This window comes from Ichthyophthirius multifiliis (genome assembly GCF_000220395.1).
Source record: "Ichthyophthirius multifiliis unplaced genomic scaffold scaff_1120509251332, whole genome shotgun sequence".
Lineage (NCBI taxonomy): Eukaryota > Ciliophora > Oligohymenophorea > Hymenostomatida > Ichthyophthirius > Ichthyophthirius multifiliis.
This window is the reverse complement of record NW_004085977.1, coordinates 55852-73576: the sequence shown is the minus strand read 5'-3', so window position 1 is coordinate 73576 and position 17725 is coordinate 55852. Positions and strand designations below refer to the sequence as shown.

At 13.4% G+C, this 17725-nt stretch overlaps 1 protein-coding gene across 1 annotated transcript, besides 29 other annotated features; it reads right to left on the bottom strand. All coding sequences in view use genetic code 6, as the record gives it.

The window, feature by feature from the left end:
- Positions 1-955: 955 nt before the first annotated feature.
- On the bottom strand, positions 956-3060 carry IMG5_183500 (n-terminal domain protein; the record flags this gene model as incomplete). The annotated part of the gene is made up of 3 exons (XM_004027389.1): positions 956-1779; positions 2276-2660; positions 2698-3060. 3 exons carry the CDS (start codon positions 3058-3060, stop codon positions 956-958), a joined length of 1572 nt encoding a protein of 523 aa, XP_004027438.1.
- Positions 1201-1245: a microsatellite.
- A 1209-nt stretch (positions 3061-4269) lies between the features above and the next one.
- Positions 4270-4340: a microsatellite.
- Positions 4273-4332: a microsatellite.
- A 163-nt stretch (positions 4341-4503) lies between the features above and the next one.
- Positions 4504-4582: a microsatellite.
- Positions 4523-4584: a microsatellite.
- A 1200-nt stretch (positions 4585-5784) lies between these two features.
- Positions 5785-5813: a microsatellite.
- Positions 5814-8293: 2480 nt separating this feature from the next.
- Positions 8294-8384: a microsatellite.
- Positions 8324-8412: a microsatellite.
- Positions 8325-8421: a microsatellite.
- A 743-nt stretch (positions 8422-9164) lies between these two features.
- Positions 9165-9224: a microsatellite.
- A 491-nt stretch (positions 9225-9715) lies between these two features.
- Positions 9716-9755: a microsatellite.
- A 13-nt stretch (positions 9756-9768) lies between these two features.
- Positions 9769-9804: a microsatellite.
- Positions 9805-10528: 724 nt separating this feature from the next.
- Positions 10529-10622: a microsatellite.
- Positions 10532-10605: a microsatellite.
- Positions 10564-10617: a microsatellite.
- Positions 10573-10616: a microsatellite.
- Positions 10574-10617: a microsatellite.
- A 3-nt stretch (positions 10623-10625) lies between the features above and the next one.
- Positions 10626-10690: a microsatellite.
- A 109-nt stretch (positions 10691-10799) lies between these two features.
- Positions 10800-10887: a microsatellite.
- A 477-nt stretch (positions 10888-11364) lies between these two features.
- Positions 11365-11405: a microsatellite.
- A 1120-nt stretch (positions 11406-12525) lies between these two features.
- Positions 12526-12638: a microsatellite.
- A 1204-nt stretch (positions 12639-13842) lies between these two features.
- Positions 13843-13921: a microsatellite.
- Positions 13922-15624: 1703 nt separating this feature from the next.
- Positions 15625-16026: a microsatellite.
- A 386-nt stretch (positions 16027-16412) lies between these two features.
- Positions 16413-16458: a microsatellite.
- Positions 16459-16571: 113 nt separating this feature from the next.
- Positions 16572-16616: a microsatellite.
- Positions 16572-16630: a microsatellite.
- Positions 16590-16625: a microsatellite.
- A 544-nt stretch (positions 16631-17174) lies between the features above and the next one.
- Positions 17175-17215: a microsatellite.
- Positions 17185-17228: a microsatellite.
- Between the last annotated feature and the right edge of the window lie 497 nt (positions 17229-17725).

Genomic DNA, 17725 nt, shown 5'->3' with positions numbered 1-17725 from the left:
TTAGATTACACTAAGCCTTATTCGAATTATTTTAAAGATAAAGTATAGTCTAAATATCCAATGGTTTAAGAGGAAAAGACTTTTTATTTTTTTAGCAAAGGTTCTTAAAATGAAATAATACTTAGCATATTCACCTCCTTTAATATACAAATTATAATCAATAAAATTGACAAAAACCCTTTCCATTTCATTAAATTATACAACACTAAATTAAGGAAAAGCATTTGCGAAATTACCATTTTCAAAAGACTCATCATCCCAAATTTTAGAAGCCAAAATCATAGCTGTAATAAGTATTTTTCTCCAATTTTTCGCATTTAAAAAAAACCACTTTTTATTATTAATTTTTCAATATAAACTAGAGTAATAATAGGAATTTCTTTTTCCATTTTGCATGAAATCAATATATTTTTACAAAAGCTTTATATAGTTTCTAATTACGGAATTTATTATAAAATAGGGTCTGTATTAGGATCTATATCAAAAGTTTTATTGAATAATTTTCTATTAAATTATTCATTATCTGGGATTACTATTGAATATCGAGACATTACTGAAAATTTTAAACTACTCATATTATTATTTTTATTATTATTTGAGTTTTAATCATTTTCTTCTTCCTCATCCTCATCCTTTTATTATTAAGTTGTGTTTGCGTCTATTTCACCTTCACTTTAGACTTCTTAATAATTTTCGTTTGCGTAATCAGATAAATTATTTTAATTAAATTATTCTTCATTTTAATTTTTTTAATCCTCATTTTCTATTTCTTTTTAGTATTCATTAAAATATTAATCTTCTTATAATTTATTTGTTTTTTCAAGATTATCAAGATCTACTTCTTCATCATCTTGTTCTTCTTTATATTCTTTTTCGCTATAATTATCATTAGTATCCTCTTATATTTTCTCGTTTCTATCTTTTTAATATTATTCGTTTTTTTCACTCCATTTTATCAAAAATGACTCCTTGAGTATTAATTCGATTTTTTTTCGACTTTATTCGAAATATTTTCTACTAGACACTTAGTTTAAATCATCTTCTTATTGTAATTTTAATTCTAAATATGTATTGTCTTTGCATGCTTTCCAACCATATTCTCCATTTTTTATTAAATCCTGATTTTAATTAAGACTCTAATTTTAATCTTCTTTAAAATATTCTTCTGTTTCTATTATTTATTGAATTTATTCCTTTCAATTTTTGTAAATAATTTTTTTATTTTTAAATACTTTTTTTTTTTTTTTTTTACTTATATAAGTGTTGGCTCTTCTATCATATTTACTGTTTTATTTAAGGAAATCTCTTTTTTATATTAATGTTAGTTGTAAAATTAAGATTATTATTCTATATATGATTCTTATTATTTTTTCATAGTTTCACCTTATTAAATATATTTTAATATTATACAACTTAAACAATAACATAATTCTTCTATATCTAAATTTATTAATGTTGATGTTAGTTTACCTCCTTCATATGAAACGTACATATGTTTTATTTATTCGTATTCTAATTGTGGGTTTGATTCATTTTAATTATTTTACTTTTTTTAAGATTATTTTTTTTTTAAAAAAAAAAAAATTACTTAAATAGTACTTTATTATTTTTATAAATTTTTTATCAATCTATTTTCTTTATTTTTTAGAACTAAATTATTATTTTCATCATATTACGATATTAAATATAAATCATCATATACTCTTCTTTAATTAATATCTTTAACATTTGTTTAATCTTTCTTTTTTAATGTTTTATTATTAGCATTATTAGCCTGTTCTATTCAAAATAAAAATAAATATTTATTTAATTAATTTGTTTATTTCTACTTAAACCTTCATTTTTATCCTAAACTTTTTTTTAATTTATATTATTTAAAGATAATTGCTTTGGTTAAGTATTTTTTTTCTAAATATCTTCGTCATTTATTTTATCTTTATTATTTAATGAGATTGATAAAAATATTATATATTATATTATTAAATAACTTATTGATAATCTTTATTTTTATTAAACTGTTTGAAAATTATTTGCATTATTTTTTGTTTTTTAAGTAACTTATGTATTATTTGTTGTTATATTATGAGATTATTCTTTATTAATAATCTTCATTGCTTTTTATAATTAGACTTTGGTCTAATCACTTTTTGCATAATTTATATTTTAACTTAGATTAAAGTTTATATTTTAATTAGTCTTAAAAATAAATAAAATAAAAAATAATTTTAATAAATAAATAGTAAAACATTATTAGATTTTTCTTCTTTAATAAGACCATCATTGTTAATTGTATATTTATTTAATAAATTTTCAAGAGTTTATTTAAATTCATTATAGCTATCATTATTTTCATCAACAAAATAATCAAATCCAATATGTTAAAGTTTATTTTATTTATTTATTTATGTATTTTTACATATTAAATTTTAGGAAAATTATTATGAAGATTTCTTTTTTATTAACTTAGTTTAAGTTTTAATAAGCATATTTTTTTATGAATTTATTTTCGTAATACTTTTTTTTCTTTCATCTTATCTCTATTTATTTGTGTTATTTGTACCTGATTTAAAGTGTTAAAAGTCATTTTATTCTACTATTGGTGTTATTTCATTTATATATATTAAAAGATTATTCAGTTTTGTATTATGACCTGGAAGTACCTTTTATTTTATTTTTTTTAATAAAATTATAATATACTTTTATATCTGTGAATAGCGTTTCTATTTAATTTTATGTTAAATTTCTAAATTTAGTTAAATCATATCCAAATCCTCTAGTTATTAATTCCTTTGCGTATTATTATAAATTAAACATTTTTAGTAATTTATATAATGGAATTTATAAAATATTTTATTTTTCATTATAATAATAATCATTTATTGATATTTATTTTTCTTAATAATAAATATTATTAGGGCTTCTTAACTAAGAAATGTGTTTTGAATCATTTAAAGATTTATTTAATTTTCCTGATTTATTTATACTTAAAAGTGCAGGTTTCGCATTTTTTATTTTTTATTAATATATTTTATTTTTTTATTATTCTTCCCACTTTTTCATTTTTTTTTATTTAAAAGTATATATAATTTAAATTAATTTTTTAAAAAAAGTATTTTTTAATATTTTTTTAAAAAAATATATATAATAAAATGATATATTATTATATTTATTTAATATAAATAATAAACATGTATAATCTTTGTAATTTATAATATATATATATATATTATATTTTATAAAAAAGATTTAAACTTATACAATAAATAATAATTTTTTTTTAAAAAAATATAAATATAAAAAAATCATAAGAAAAAAATAATAATAATATATATTGAAACAAAAATAAAAAAAAAATATTGTTATAAAAATTTAAAAAAAGAATAAACATCCATTAAACAAGAATAAAATATACTATTAAAATAATAATTAACATTATATTCGGAATTCAAGTATCTTCAAAAAAATCAGAAAAGATATAATAAATACAAATTAGTAATTTAAAATAATAATAATAATAATAATTTTATTAAAAACTTTATAAATTTTTATAAAAAAATCTTTACATAAATGATTAATAACATAACTGAATAATCTAAAAAAACTCTTTTTTCTCCAACTCCAATAAAAATAATAGATTATTGTTGCTAAAAGTAAATTCTACCATAACTTAATAATACAGTTTCCAATATGAGTAATTATTCATAAATATCAATTGATAATAGTAATAATTTAACAAGTAATGGTAACTTTCTTTTATTTTAAAAGCTTAATAATAATAAAAATCAATTTCTAACTGAAAAAAAACAAAATAAAAATAGATAAAATAATGTATTGTAAGAAATAACAAATAATTAATATTTCTTAAATAAAAAGCTTAAACATAAACACAAAAGTGTACTTTTTTAAAATAATAATGATAGCTTGCATAGTAGTGATAAAAATCTTAATTATAGTACTTTTGACGATGAAATCGGATCTTATTTATATAATGGAATCGAGTTTTAAGATAATTTAGAAAATAATAATAGCTCTTTATTTTTTATACCAGAAAGAGCTTAAAATCCTTTATGTAAAGATGAATACTTTGTAAATAAGAATAACGAATTAAGTTGTTTAAACTATATAAATATATTATAAAGTGAACTAGAAACTTTATAATGATCAAACTGTAAAACATATATTTATAAAAATTATATTATTTATATAATTAATAAATATATTAACAAAATTATAAATATAATATTATTAAAACATAAAAATTTTTATGTATATTTTATGTATTAAATATTTATTTTATTTATTGTATAAATTATTTATTTTATATATTTTATATTTATTTTTAATGACTTGTTAATATTTTCTTATTTCTTTTTTAATTTTACTTTTAATTTATAATTTAACCTTTTTTAATTATTTTAGACAAAATTTTTAATATATAATTAAAGTATTAGAATATATATAGATTTATAGATATAAATAAATAAAATAAAGATATTTTAATAATTATAAATATTTTTCTATGTATATTATATATTTATATATTTTATAAATATATTTTTTATATTATTATATTTTTTTATATATAATTTATTAATTTACGTAAATATAATTACTATTAATTCTTTTTAACATAAAAAATAAAATAGATATTAATTAAATTTATTTATTAACTTATTAATCAATCAAAAAGTAAATCTGAGTATATTAATAAAGGATTATAGACTTGAAATTATCCACAAAATTTCTAAAAAGCAATAAATTATATTATATAGTTTTTACTTAATTTAAAAATAAAATTAAAAAGTTCTATGTTTTATTAAATTATATTTTATTATAAAAAATAAGATTTTTGCATACAGATAGTGTCGAATTTGTACTAAATTTAGTAATATATTTAAAACTAATACATAAAATCTATAAAGTTATTTATTTGATTTTATTCTAATTTTTAAAATTCTATTTAAACATTAAATTATAAAATTAATTATTCATTATATTTTTCTTATAGTTTTTAAAAATTCTCTTATAAGCTATTTCTTGTATATTTACATTATTATAATAATTAGTTTTCATCAACCATATTAGAATTTTTAAATAAAGGAAAATTATTTACTATAATACAATAAATTATATATATATTTTTTAAAGGAAATTTTGATTCTTAAAAACAAGAAATCAACTAATCTAATATTTTATATGTTTAAATTGCATTTTAAATAGCTGTTTGTGTTGTTTATTAAATTTCTATGAATAATTCGTATATATACATTCCTTTTCCTATTTAAGGATGAAATTATCTAAATAATCTAATCAAATAACTGTGATTTTTATAAAAAGAAAAACATAAAATTTATATAGAATGCTAGTTTTTTTTCATATATTTTATTATAAATTCCATATTACTATTATGTTCTTTATCACAATTATAGTTCTTAGGATTTTTATATTAACAATAATATATTTAACAGTTTAATATTTTTTCGATTTTTTCCAATATATTTTCAATATTTAATTAGTTTTATTAATTTTCAAATTAATAATTTAATAAGCTATTCCTTTTTTATATTATTTTACTCATTTTTTTATAAGAATTGTTTTGTTTTTTATTTAACTTTTACAATAATAATATTTTAAATTTATTATTTTATTTAGTAAAATAATAAAATGAAATTAATTATAGATATATTTAACTTGTTGTAGATATAATATTACTACAATATTATATTTTTATTAAATGTTAATATAGAAAGAAAATAAATAATAATGAAAATTAAGATAATTATTGATTTTATAAATAGATTTTATAAATAGATATATATATATATATATTTTTTTAAAAAATAAAAGACTAATTTATAATTTAAGAAAAACATAGAATATAAAATTATTAATATAAAAATAAAAAGGAATAAAAATCTTTTTAAGCCAATAATTTTAAATTAATTTAGCCTTCAATAAAATGTTCATTGAATAAAATTTTTAAATTATTATCATAATAAGTTAACATTGTTTTGAGAAATAATTTAAATTAATTTAAAAGTCAAGTATAATACTAAAGTTAATTATAATATATAAAATAAAATATAAACAGTGTTATATTTTTATAAGTTAAAATAAATAAATTTACATTATTTTATTTTTAAATAATATTAAATAAAAATGGATTAAAATAATTAACAAACATAATAAAGTGAAATTGACCATAATTAAAAAATAAATTATAATTATTCTGTCAATTCAGCCGTAAACTTAAATTATTTAAAAACTTTTAAATAAAGAAATTAAGCATTTTAAAGGTTAAATAATTAAAAAAAAAAATAGTTATAATTTAATAAAAATAAAATGTCTAAAAAATATTTTAAAAATAAAGGTTGAAAAAAAGAACATTAAGAGCAAAATTAATAAGATTAATCGATTAAAATATAAACATAAGATGCAATAAATTATTTGAATTTTAATCAAAAACAAAAAATTTATTAGAAAATGGTATTAAATATAAATCTAGAGCATATAAAGAAAAATGCAATTAAAAAGATTTTTAAAAAAAACCTTTTGTATTTACAAAATATAAACAATTTGATATTTATCCAGGCTTAAGTAAAACTAACAATACAAATTTAGACCCTAAAGGAGAAAAATTTGACATTTAATATATAAATGAGGATATTGAAACAATGAATGCATTAAAAAAATAAGCAAAATTTTAACAAGTGAAGAATTATTAGAAGTTAATAAGTTTTTAAATTTATTTAAAAATTAAAAAAATGTTATTATTATTTAATAATATAAATTCTTTATTTTTTTATTTAGATTGGAGAAGATCCTAAATATTTTATTGTGAAAGATAAACATAGAGAAAGATATTAATTTCTTAACTCTTAAATATGGGATAGCTTTGCCGGATTTCAATAATGTCCTATGTTTTGTTTTTATTTATTATTTATAGTTTTATATTTTAATTAAAAATAAAGATAATATAATAAAAACGTAGTAATAAAAAATAAAGAAAAAGTTGAAGAAGTTACCAATAGGCTTAGTTAAGCAAAAATTAAATAAAATATTTAAAGTGAAATAGATTTTAAATCATTTGAAAAGAAATAATTAGTAATTTAATTTTTATATAAAATATTAAATTAATGAAAAATATTATACAATTTATTAATAAATAAAAATTTAGTTAATAAATGAATATAAAGAATAGTTGAGACAAATTCATTTAGAAAGATTAATAAGGTTTGAAATCAGATAAGAAATAGAAGATAGAAATAAATAAGAAAAATAAATTGATTTCGAAACAAAATATAAATAAAAAATTGAAAAAGGTTAAAAAACCATAAACGAAATCAAAGAAGCGATTAAAAGAATTAAAAAAGATAACTAATCAAAAGAATAAGTCTAAAATTATGTAATTTATTAAAATAGAAAGCTAAAATAAGAGGATGAAGATATTTTCGTCTTAAATACATAATTAAGGAGAATATGTATTTAAAATTAAGTCGAATTTAATAAAACTTAATGTATTATTATAAAAATAAATTTTAAAAGAATTATTATAATATATATGAACTTCTAAATTTATTTATATTTTAAAATATATTAAAGGTATTTAAAATAAAATAAAGAAAATCAACTAACTTAATAGATATTTTGATAATAAATGCACAGATGTAAATCAATGATAAAGCCTAAAAATATTAATATTTTTTTTCTTTGAATAAATTAATAATTATAAAGATTTGCTTAAATAATTGTAAATGGAAATATTTAAAAAAAAAAAAAAATATTAGTAAATCAACTTTAAACAAAAAAATATAATTATATTATAAAAATATTTAGTTATAAAATTAATTTATTAAACAATTGAATATATAATTTAAGTTATTATAATTAAATTTGTACATACTAGAACAATATAATTATTATAATTTTTAAATATTTAATATCTAAATATTTTAAAATTAAATTTTCTTTCTTTAAAAATATTCTTAAATTTATATATAATTAATATAATTATTATTTATTAATTCTTAATTTTAATATAAAAGGTTGTTATTTTTTAATTACTTTTAATTTCATTATTTATTTTTATCCTTATAATTATTTATTTATAGTAAAAAAAATATTTAAAATATATTTTGCTTTAATAGAGAAGCAAATTATATATTATTGATAAGTATTATTTTTCTAAAAAATATTTTAGATTTTTTTTTTTTGATATAGATTTAATTATATATTAAAACTTATAATTATTTATGGTTTGTATAAATTAATTATTATATTTCAATACTTGTTTTAATTAAATAATATGCAAAAAAACAAAAATTAATATTAAAAATTAAAAAAATCAAAAAATCAAAAAAATATTAATAATAAAAAAATTAAAATCAATATATTATTAAATATAAAAAAATTTAATAATTACTTAAATGTTTTGGAAATTTATAAAAAACTAAAATAGAATAAATGAAATTTAAATAGAAGATAATAATCGCGAATTACCTCCCAATTTTTTAAGAAAAATGAGAGAGTTAGAATAAATTATATAAGAAAGTGATTAGCCATAATTAAAATAAATATAAAATTTAATAAATTTATATACAGAAGCAGTTGAATATTATGATTTTGATAGTGAAGGAAAATATTTAAAATATAAAAATAAAATTATTGAATTATATCAAATGCCAAAAGTGATTAGTATATTGAAGATTTATTAACAAAATTAAGATACAATGAAAAATACCAATGATAATAATAATAATCAAAATCATAAAAGAGACATATAATATTAAAAAGAAAAAGATATAAATAAAGATAAAAATTAAGAAGAATAAACTGTAAAAACAGTTCCTTTAGGAGAAAACAAAAGATAAAAAAATAAAAATAATAATCTAAATATTTTAAAAGAAAAAACTACTATAATGGTTACAGATGATGATGTTTATAAAATTATTGATAACTAAGAAGACAATGTTATTGAATAATAAATTGTTATAGAAAAAGATTTAAAGAAATAACAAAATAATATAATTTAAAGATTAAATAAAAGACATAAAAAAAATATGAGAAAAACATATTAATTATCGTAACCTATTTTAAATATTCAAAAAAATAATAAAATAGAATAAGTTTAAGATTAATAAACAATAAGAAATGAATATTTAATGTAATAAAATGATAATAATAATATTAATAATAATAATAATAATAATTATATTAATAATAATTAAATTGGAGATTATATAAATTATAATTAAAAACAATATTTACAAGTTGATATAAATAAAAAATATTAAGGTGATTTAATTAATTAATTAATTTAAACTTAAAAAGTTATTTTACTTGGACAAAAAAAATTAGAAATAGAAAAAATTGAATTTTAATATGAAAAAAACTTGTTTTCTCTTTATAAAAATTAGCAATTTGATATAAGTATTTTTATAATTTTTATTTTTTAAATATATATTTTTTTAGTATTATTTTATATTTATACCAATTATATATTTATTTAAAAAATAGATTTAACTGAACAAATATAATCTCTTTAAATGGATAAATTAAATAAATTGAATCAACTAGAAATAGATTTCTATTAAAAATTAGAAGATAAAATAAATTTAATTAAATCATAATTAAACTATTGAATATATAAAATTAATCTTTAATTATTAAAAAATCAAACCTATGAAAATTGTCTAAATAAAAATATATTAAAATTATTTATATGTATTATTTTAAAATTTATATTTTTTATTTTATAAGATAATTAAATTTAATAAAATAAATATTTTTTAATTAAATAATATTATAATAATAATTTTATTAGACAAATATTATTAAAATTATATTTATTTTTTTAGTAATTAAATTTGAAAACCATATTATTTTTAAAAATATAAATATTTTTTTTTAAATTAAATTTATTAATTTTTTTATTGTAACAAAATTTAAAAAATTTATTCGGATATAAAAATTTTAAATAGTATTAGTTTTTAAACTTAAAATAAATTAAATTAAATATTAAATTCATTAAAAATAATTATTATATTAATAATTTAATTTTTAATATATAAATTTTTATAAAATTTAAATATATTGAAAGGTTAAATCACATAAATAATTTATAGTTTTTTATTAAAATTATAAAATTAAATATATATATATATATTATTAATAAGAAATACATTAAAGTTTAAATTATAATCAAACAATTATATAAAAAAACGTCGTTTTAGTATTTTGATTTATAATATTTTAAAATTCTTTTTTATATAATTTTATTATTATTATATTTTTATTAACAAAAGATATCATTAAATAATATATAGTATATACCTTTGGAATAAATATTATGATAAATGAAAAAAATTATAATAAAAAAAATAATGTATTAATTTAATAAAAATAAAATTATAAAAATATTACAAAAAAAATATATAATTAGAATTTAAATGTTAATTAAAATAAATAAATAAATTTAAATGTATATAATTTAGAAATAATAATATTATTATTATTTTATAATAATGGGTATTATTATAATGATTAAATATATTTAAATTATTAATAATAATAATATATATATATATATTATATATTAATATATATATAATATATATTTTATTCTTTTATTTTTTTATTTTTTTTTATAAATAAATTATTTTGTTTATATATTTTTATAATAAATTATTTTATTGCTATAATTATATTTACTTTTTATTTAATTACAGAAGTAATCTTAATAGATATTAATATCCTTTTATATTCTTTTAAAATATATAACAATTAAATTTTATATTTTCATTTTATTTTTTATATATACTTCATATATTTAATATTTATTTTAATTTTTTATAATTATTCCCTTTTTTTATATATATTTTATTTTTTAGCTATAAATTCATATTATCACACATTATTAATTTTTTTAGTTAATACATAAATACAATAAATCTTTCTTTATTCGTTTTAATCATATTTTTTATATAAAATATTGATATTTTTTTTATATTTTATTTTTAATAAAATTATTAGTATATTCTTTTAATATCTTTTCCTTAACTTATAAAAATAAGATTTTTGCGTTCATAAATCGTATTTCATTGTTTTATATAGAATAAATCAATTATTTTTTTTTGTTTTTTAAATATAAATCATATTTTTTCCTCATTCTTACTTCTTTTTTTTTATTATAAAAATGAATATTTTTTTTATATTTTAAAAAATTTTTAAGAAAATATATTCAAATATAAATAATTACTTATAGAGATAAAAGTTTTTATTACGTTTAGATTAATATTTATTATAAATTAATTTTATAATTTGTTATATTCTTAAAATATTTAAATTAATTTAAATAACATTTTGTTTAAATTTAATTTTTTAAAGTTAATTTATTAAATATTAATATTCTAATTATAATTTAACAAATAAACAAAAAATGTTTTTTTTTTCACTAAAAGTATTGAAAAAAATATTTTTCTTTATAATTATATTATATTAAAAGATATTTCTATTATAATAAACAAAAATAAAAAACTAGTATCTTTTAAATATATATAATTAGATATTATTATATAGAATTATTATTTATTTTTAAAATACTAATCGAAATAAAATAAAAATATAAATATAAATTTCATTACATGCTTTTAGTTTAATTACTTTATTTAATAATATAATAATCAGCTAATTCTCTCTCCATTTCTTTTATTCTGTTTTCTAAAATTTATTTAAATTTTCTATTTTATTCCTATTCACTTTTTATATCTTTAAAACTATTTTATAATAAAAAATATTGGGATTTAAGTAATTCACTTTCAAGAATTTTATTTTAATTATGAATATCCTAATCCTTTAGTTAACTACTTTATTTTTATAAACTTTAAATTTATTCTTCAAGTTCTACTTTAAATTCATCTAATTATTTTTTACATTAAGCTTTTACTTAATCTATTTTTTCTTCATATTTATCTTAAACCTATAGTCTTAAATCCTCTTCTAAATTATTTCTTTCTAATGTAAACATAATTAACTAACTTTCCATTTATGTAAACTTTTCTTATATTTCAATTTATTTTTTTGTAAAAGTAAATTTCTTATTTAATGTGTCTATTAGACTTTTCAATTCTTTACATAAATCTTATTGAAAAGGATGATTATTATTAACATATATTTATTTATAATATTATTTTAATCATGTTCTTAATTATCTTTCTATCCATGTTATAGGGTTATTTTAAGATTATCAATATCTTTTTATTGTTATTTTATTTTTTCTTTATTTTATTCGATAAGCTTTTTTTATGATTCTAATTATTATTCAAGTGTTAAAATTTTTTAATTTTTATTATCAAGATTTTTTTCTAATTCTACTTTCTACTTATTTAATTATTAAATAATATTACTTTACTATTCAATTTTAATTTTAAAACTCTATAAATCTTAACTATTCTATTTTTTTGGTTAAAAAAAATATAAATAAAAATTTACATTAAAAGAATGTCTAAGAATTTAATTACTTGTAAGATTAGTATTATTGTTATTATTTAAATCATTATTATTATAATTATTATTGTTATTATTATTGTTATTATTATTATTATTATTATTATTATTATTATTATTATTATTATTATTATCTGTATTAATCATATTTCCACTATTTTTTTTTATATTCTAATTATTACTTGTATTGTTTTAATTTATTTCATTGTTTTTAACATTATTTTAATTATTTTATATAATATTTTATTTAGTTTCTTATGCTTCTAAATATTTTTAACCTAATTCAATATAATTTTAATTTATATAATTTACTATAAATTAATTTGAAAATCCTCCTTCAATTTCCAATGGGTTTATATTTTTTAAATTTATTATTTTTACTTCTTTTATATTACTGTAAGAGCACCAAGGTTATAAATCAAATACATGCTTACTTGTTTAACTAATGTAAAACCATTCATGTTTTTTAATTTCAGAAAATGATGGTCTTTACAAAGGATCTTTTTTACAAAGTAAATTAATCAAATCTTTAGCTTATTATGAAATTTCTTAAGGAAATTCTAATTTACTTTAATATATTGTATTTTCGATTTATTTTTTATATTCATTTTAATCTTAACTATTTATATTTTTAAAAATTTAAAAAGGTTGTTTTCCAACTAATAATTCATATAATAATATTCCTAAAGACCATATATCAGCTTTTTCTGTAAATTATTTATTTAAAATTGCTTCTGGAGGTTGGTAATCTGAAAAGGAAAAATTCATAAAATAATAAGACCATGAAAAGTCTTATATTTTTACTTTATTTTCTGATATAATTAAATTGTCAGTTTTTAAATTTTTATGAATAATTTAAGGATTTTATTTATGTAAATATTCAAGAGCTAGTATTGTATCTGAAAGATATCTTTTGGCTTAGTTTTCTTCTAATTTACCTCCTTTATTTTTTAAAAATGTAGACAAATTTATTTAGTTTGGGGAAACTTCGATTAATAAAAAGATAGATTTTTCATCTTCGAAATGGTTTAAGAGTTTTATTATACATGGATGATTTAATTAGTACATTTATTTTATTTCTTATTGAATTTGTTTAATTAAGTTTTTGGTTTTTATTTGCTATTTGTCTAATTGCTTTAATATTATGGTTTGGTTTGTCTTTTTTAACCTTGTATTATATGTCTTTACTAATTGGGTTTGTTATAATTTTTCTATTAATTCAAAATCATCGGTCTTTAATTCCGATTCTAGTTTAGCTTGTACTGTAGGACTTAATATTAATATTCTTTCTTTTATAGGGTTTAAAATTGGTTTTTGCATTTTTCTAGTTAGAGTATTATTATTTTTATTATTTATTTTATGGGAAATTATTTTTTTAATTTATTTTATGGAAATATTGTTTAATTAATTTATTTTAATATATTATTAAATATTTTTAAGATTTATACATTAAATCTTATAAGTTTTTTGATAAATCTATATTTTATAAATTATTTATGAAATATTGTATATAATATTACATATTTTTTAAAAATAAAAAATTAATTAATTATTTTAGGAAGAATATTTATTGGTTATAAAATAACTGATAAATATTATAAATATTAATTTTGTTAGAAATACAATTAAAAAAATATAAAAAATTGAAGAATTTAAAAATAATTTATATCAAATACTATATTTAATTAAAGAAATACCTCAAATGTTAACTCAAATTATATTTACTATATAGATTTTTCTTTGAAAAAGATTATTTTTATGTATTATAATTATAGTTTGGATTAAATTAAATTTAATAAAAATAATTATAAATAGAAATGAAAAATTATAAATAATGTATAATAGATGTTTAATTCATTAAAATATTCGATTTTATATTAAGAATAATTAATAAAGTATGATATTTAAAGACTTTTATTCTTTAAATGAAACTTTATATGCTTTATTTTTAATTTTAAGAATTTTAAATCTTTTCGACAAGGAAATAAAAACTCTTAAAGTTTTAAATATTTTATATATATTTCTTTATAACCTATTTAAAATAAATTAGCTTTTGAAAATATTTTTGAGAGTAATTTTAATTAAATAAACATGAGATCAAACTCATAAAAGTATTTAAATACTAATAATTTTTAATTATCAATTTAAAATAATTATAATGATATTTTATGAAAAACTAGGAGAAAAACTAATCAAATAATAATAAAAATAAATAAAAAATTAATAAGATTAAGAAAATAAAGATATAATTAAATAGTAGGAAATTAATATTTATTTTATTAATAAAGATAATATTTAATGAAGACTTTTAATGTAAATATGAAACAAATACTTGTAATTATTGATATAAAATTTTCCAAATATATTCTAAAATAAAAAAATCATTTATGGAATATTTTAAAAGGAATTAATTAAATAGTCTATTTTATTTTTAACTTATTTAAAATATATAATATATTTATTTGAAAAAAAAGGAAACATTACGATTTTTTATAAATATTTTTTGCTTAAAAAATAGTTGCAAACATTTTTAAAGGTTAATTTATATTTATTAAAAAAAAAAATATTATTAAATATAAACGTAATTTTTATTTATTATTTAAGTTTTCAATAATAGTAAATAAAGTCGTTAAATTGTAAAAAAAAAAATACTTAAAAAAAATCAAAGAACATATCAAAGTAGTTAAAATATTAATTAAATTGGGTAATAAAAATAATAATAAGTATTTATTTATAATTAGTTTTTAAATTATTTAAAAATATTAAGTTTTATAAGAATATTTATTAAAAACAATTATGTAAATAATCTGTTATTCTGATTAAACAGTTATTAGTAAATTATAGACTTTTAGCTAGTATAAATTTTCGAATAATAATATTAACATTATATATTTATTTATTTATCAAAATATTAAAAAAATAGAAATTAAATATTTTTTTTAAAAAAATTGATTTTTATTTGATATAATCAATATTTAATTTATTTTATATAAGTAAAAAATTGCTTTTTGACTTAATTATATATTTTTAATAAATAATTAAAATAATTATGAATTTATATAAAATATTAAATTTTTTTATTTATTAAAATACTAGCTTTTTATAATAAAGAAATTTCTCAAGGTCTATTAAAAATTTTTCTTTTAGTTTTTATTCTATCGTAATCTTTACTTTTTATTATTTCAAAATATTTAATTTATTTTTATATATCTTTTATATTAGCTAGTTTAATCCACCATTAAGGATCTTCGTTTAAAAATTCTTCAAATTATTACTTATAAGGAGATTTCGTTAATAAAATAATGATTAGTTCATTATTTAAGGTCTATTAAAAATTTTTCTTTTAGTTTTTATTCTATCGTAATCTTTACTTTTTATTATTTCAAAATATTTAATTTATTTTTATATATCTTTTATATTAGCTAGTTTAATCCACCATTAAGGATCTTCGTTTAAAAATTCTTCAAATTATTACTTATAAGGAGATTTCGTTAATAAAATAATGATTAGTTCATTATTTAATTTAAATTGGCAAAAATATTTAACAAATTCGAAATAAAAAGATGAATCGAACCCATATTTTTTTTCAAGCTTCTTTTAAAACCTTTAAGAATATTTTTGTTATAATTTGTATCATTTCTAAAAACTATATTTTTTTATTTATTTTTATTAAATTTTTAATTATCTTGCTTTAATTTATAATTATAAAAATTATTTATTTATTTTTAATTATCATCAAAATATTTAGAATAAGATTATTTTTCTTATTTATCACTTAAATATTAATTAGAATTTTCATTTTATTAACTAAAAAAACTTTAATTATAATTATTAATTTTATTATTACTATCATATAAATTAATATTTTAATTAATAATTTATATAGGTATTTTATTTATAAGTCCTATTTATTATTATTGTTATTATTATTATTATTATTATTATTATTTTTATAATTTTAATAATTCTTATGACTATTATGAAAATATTTTATTATTTTAATAACTATTTTAGAAAATATTACTATTTATTGAAAACGAAGATATTGAATATTTTTTAAAATTATCATTTTTTTATTTTATACATTTTTATTTATTTTTTTATATATTTTTTTAATTATTGTTATCAATCTAATTTTAATAATCTTAAGTTAATTCTTTGTTTTTTAAATTAAGATTATTATTGCTATTTTAATTCTAATTTTTATCAATTCTTGATAATATATCTTAATATTAAGAGCACAGTTTTGTCGACTCATTTAACAAATATTGTTAAAATTTTATTTATTATTGGTGTTAATATTAAACTAACTTTTAATTATGTATGAGATTTTAAATTTGTATTTAGTTGAGTTTTACTATATTTTCTATAAATTCCATTTAATTTTATAAACTTAATAATTATTATTTTATTTATATATAGGTTTTTTTTTTTTTTAATTAAAAAAATTATAATTTATTAAGAAAAAAAAAATATGTTTGTATATTTTATTTTTAAGTTAAAATTAAAAATTTTGATTATGAAAATAATATAATTTGAAATTTCTATTTATTATTAAAAAATTATTTATAGTTATATAAAATATATAGTAAAATATTAAATTTTACTATATTTAATTTTTAAATAATAAAACAATTCTATTATGATTATTGAGTTTTTAAAATTAAAAATTATATTTATTTTTATTTATTTTATAATTTATATTATATTTTTTAAATTTTATTTCGCACAAATAAATTTAATAATTCATAATATATTTGTAAAAAATAAAAAATAATATATATTATATTTAATTTCTATTAAAATAAATTAAGAAATTGAATATGATTATATACATAAAAAATTCTTAAAATATATTTAAATAATATTTTTTTTTTTAAATATGAATAAAAATTACAATTTTTTTTTAAAAAAAAAAAAAATTAGGGCAAATTATAATTATATATGTATATTTAATAATCTAAATATAAAAAAATATTTTATAAAAAATATATCTTAATTGGAAATTAATTCAAATGATATAATTTTTTTTTATTGTGAATTTTGTAATAATTTATAAAATGAATAGTAGAAAAATTTATAAAAATCAATAGATATTAAAAATTAAATATTATGTTTTATTAATTATATGTGCAATTATATTTAAAATATTTCTAATAAAATGTAAAATTAAATAAAATTTAATACTTTTTCAAAAAAAATTAATAAAAAATTAAAAGTA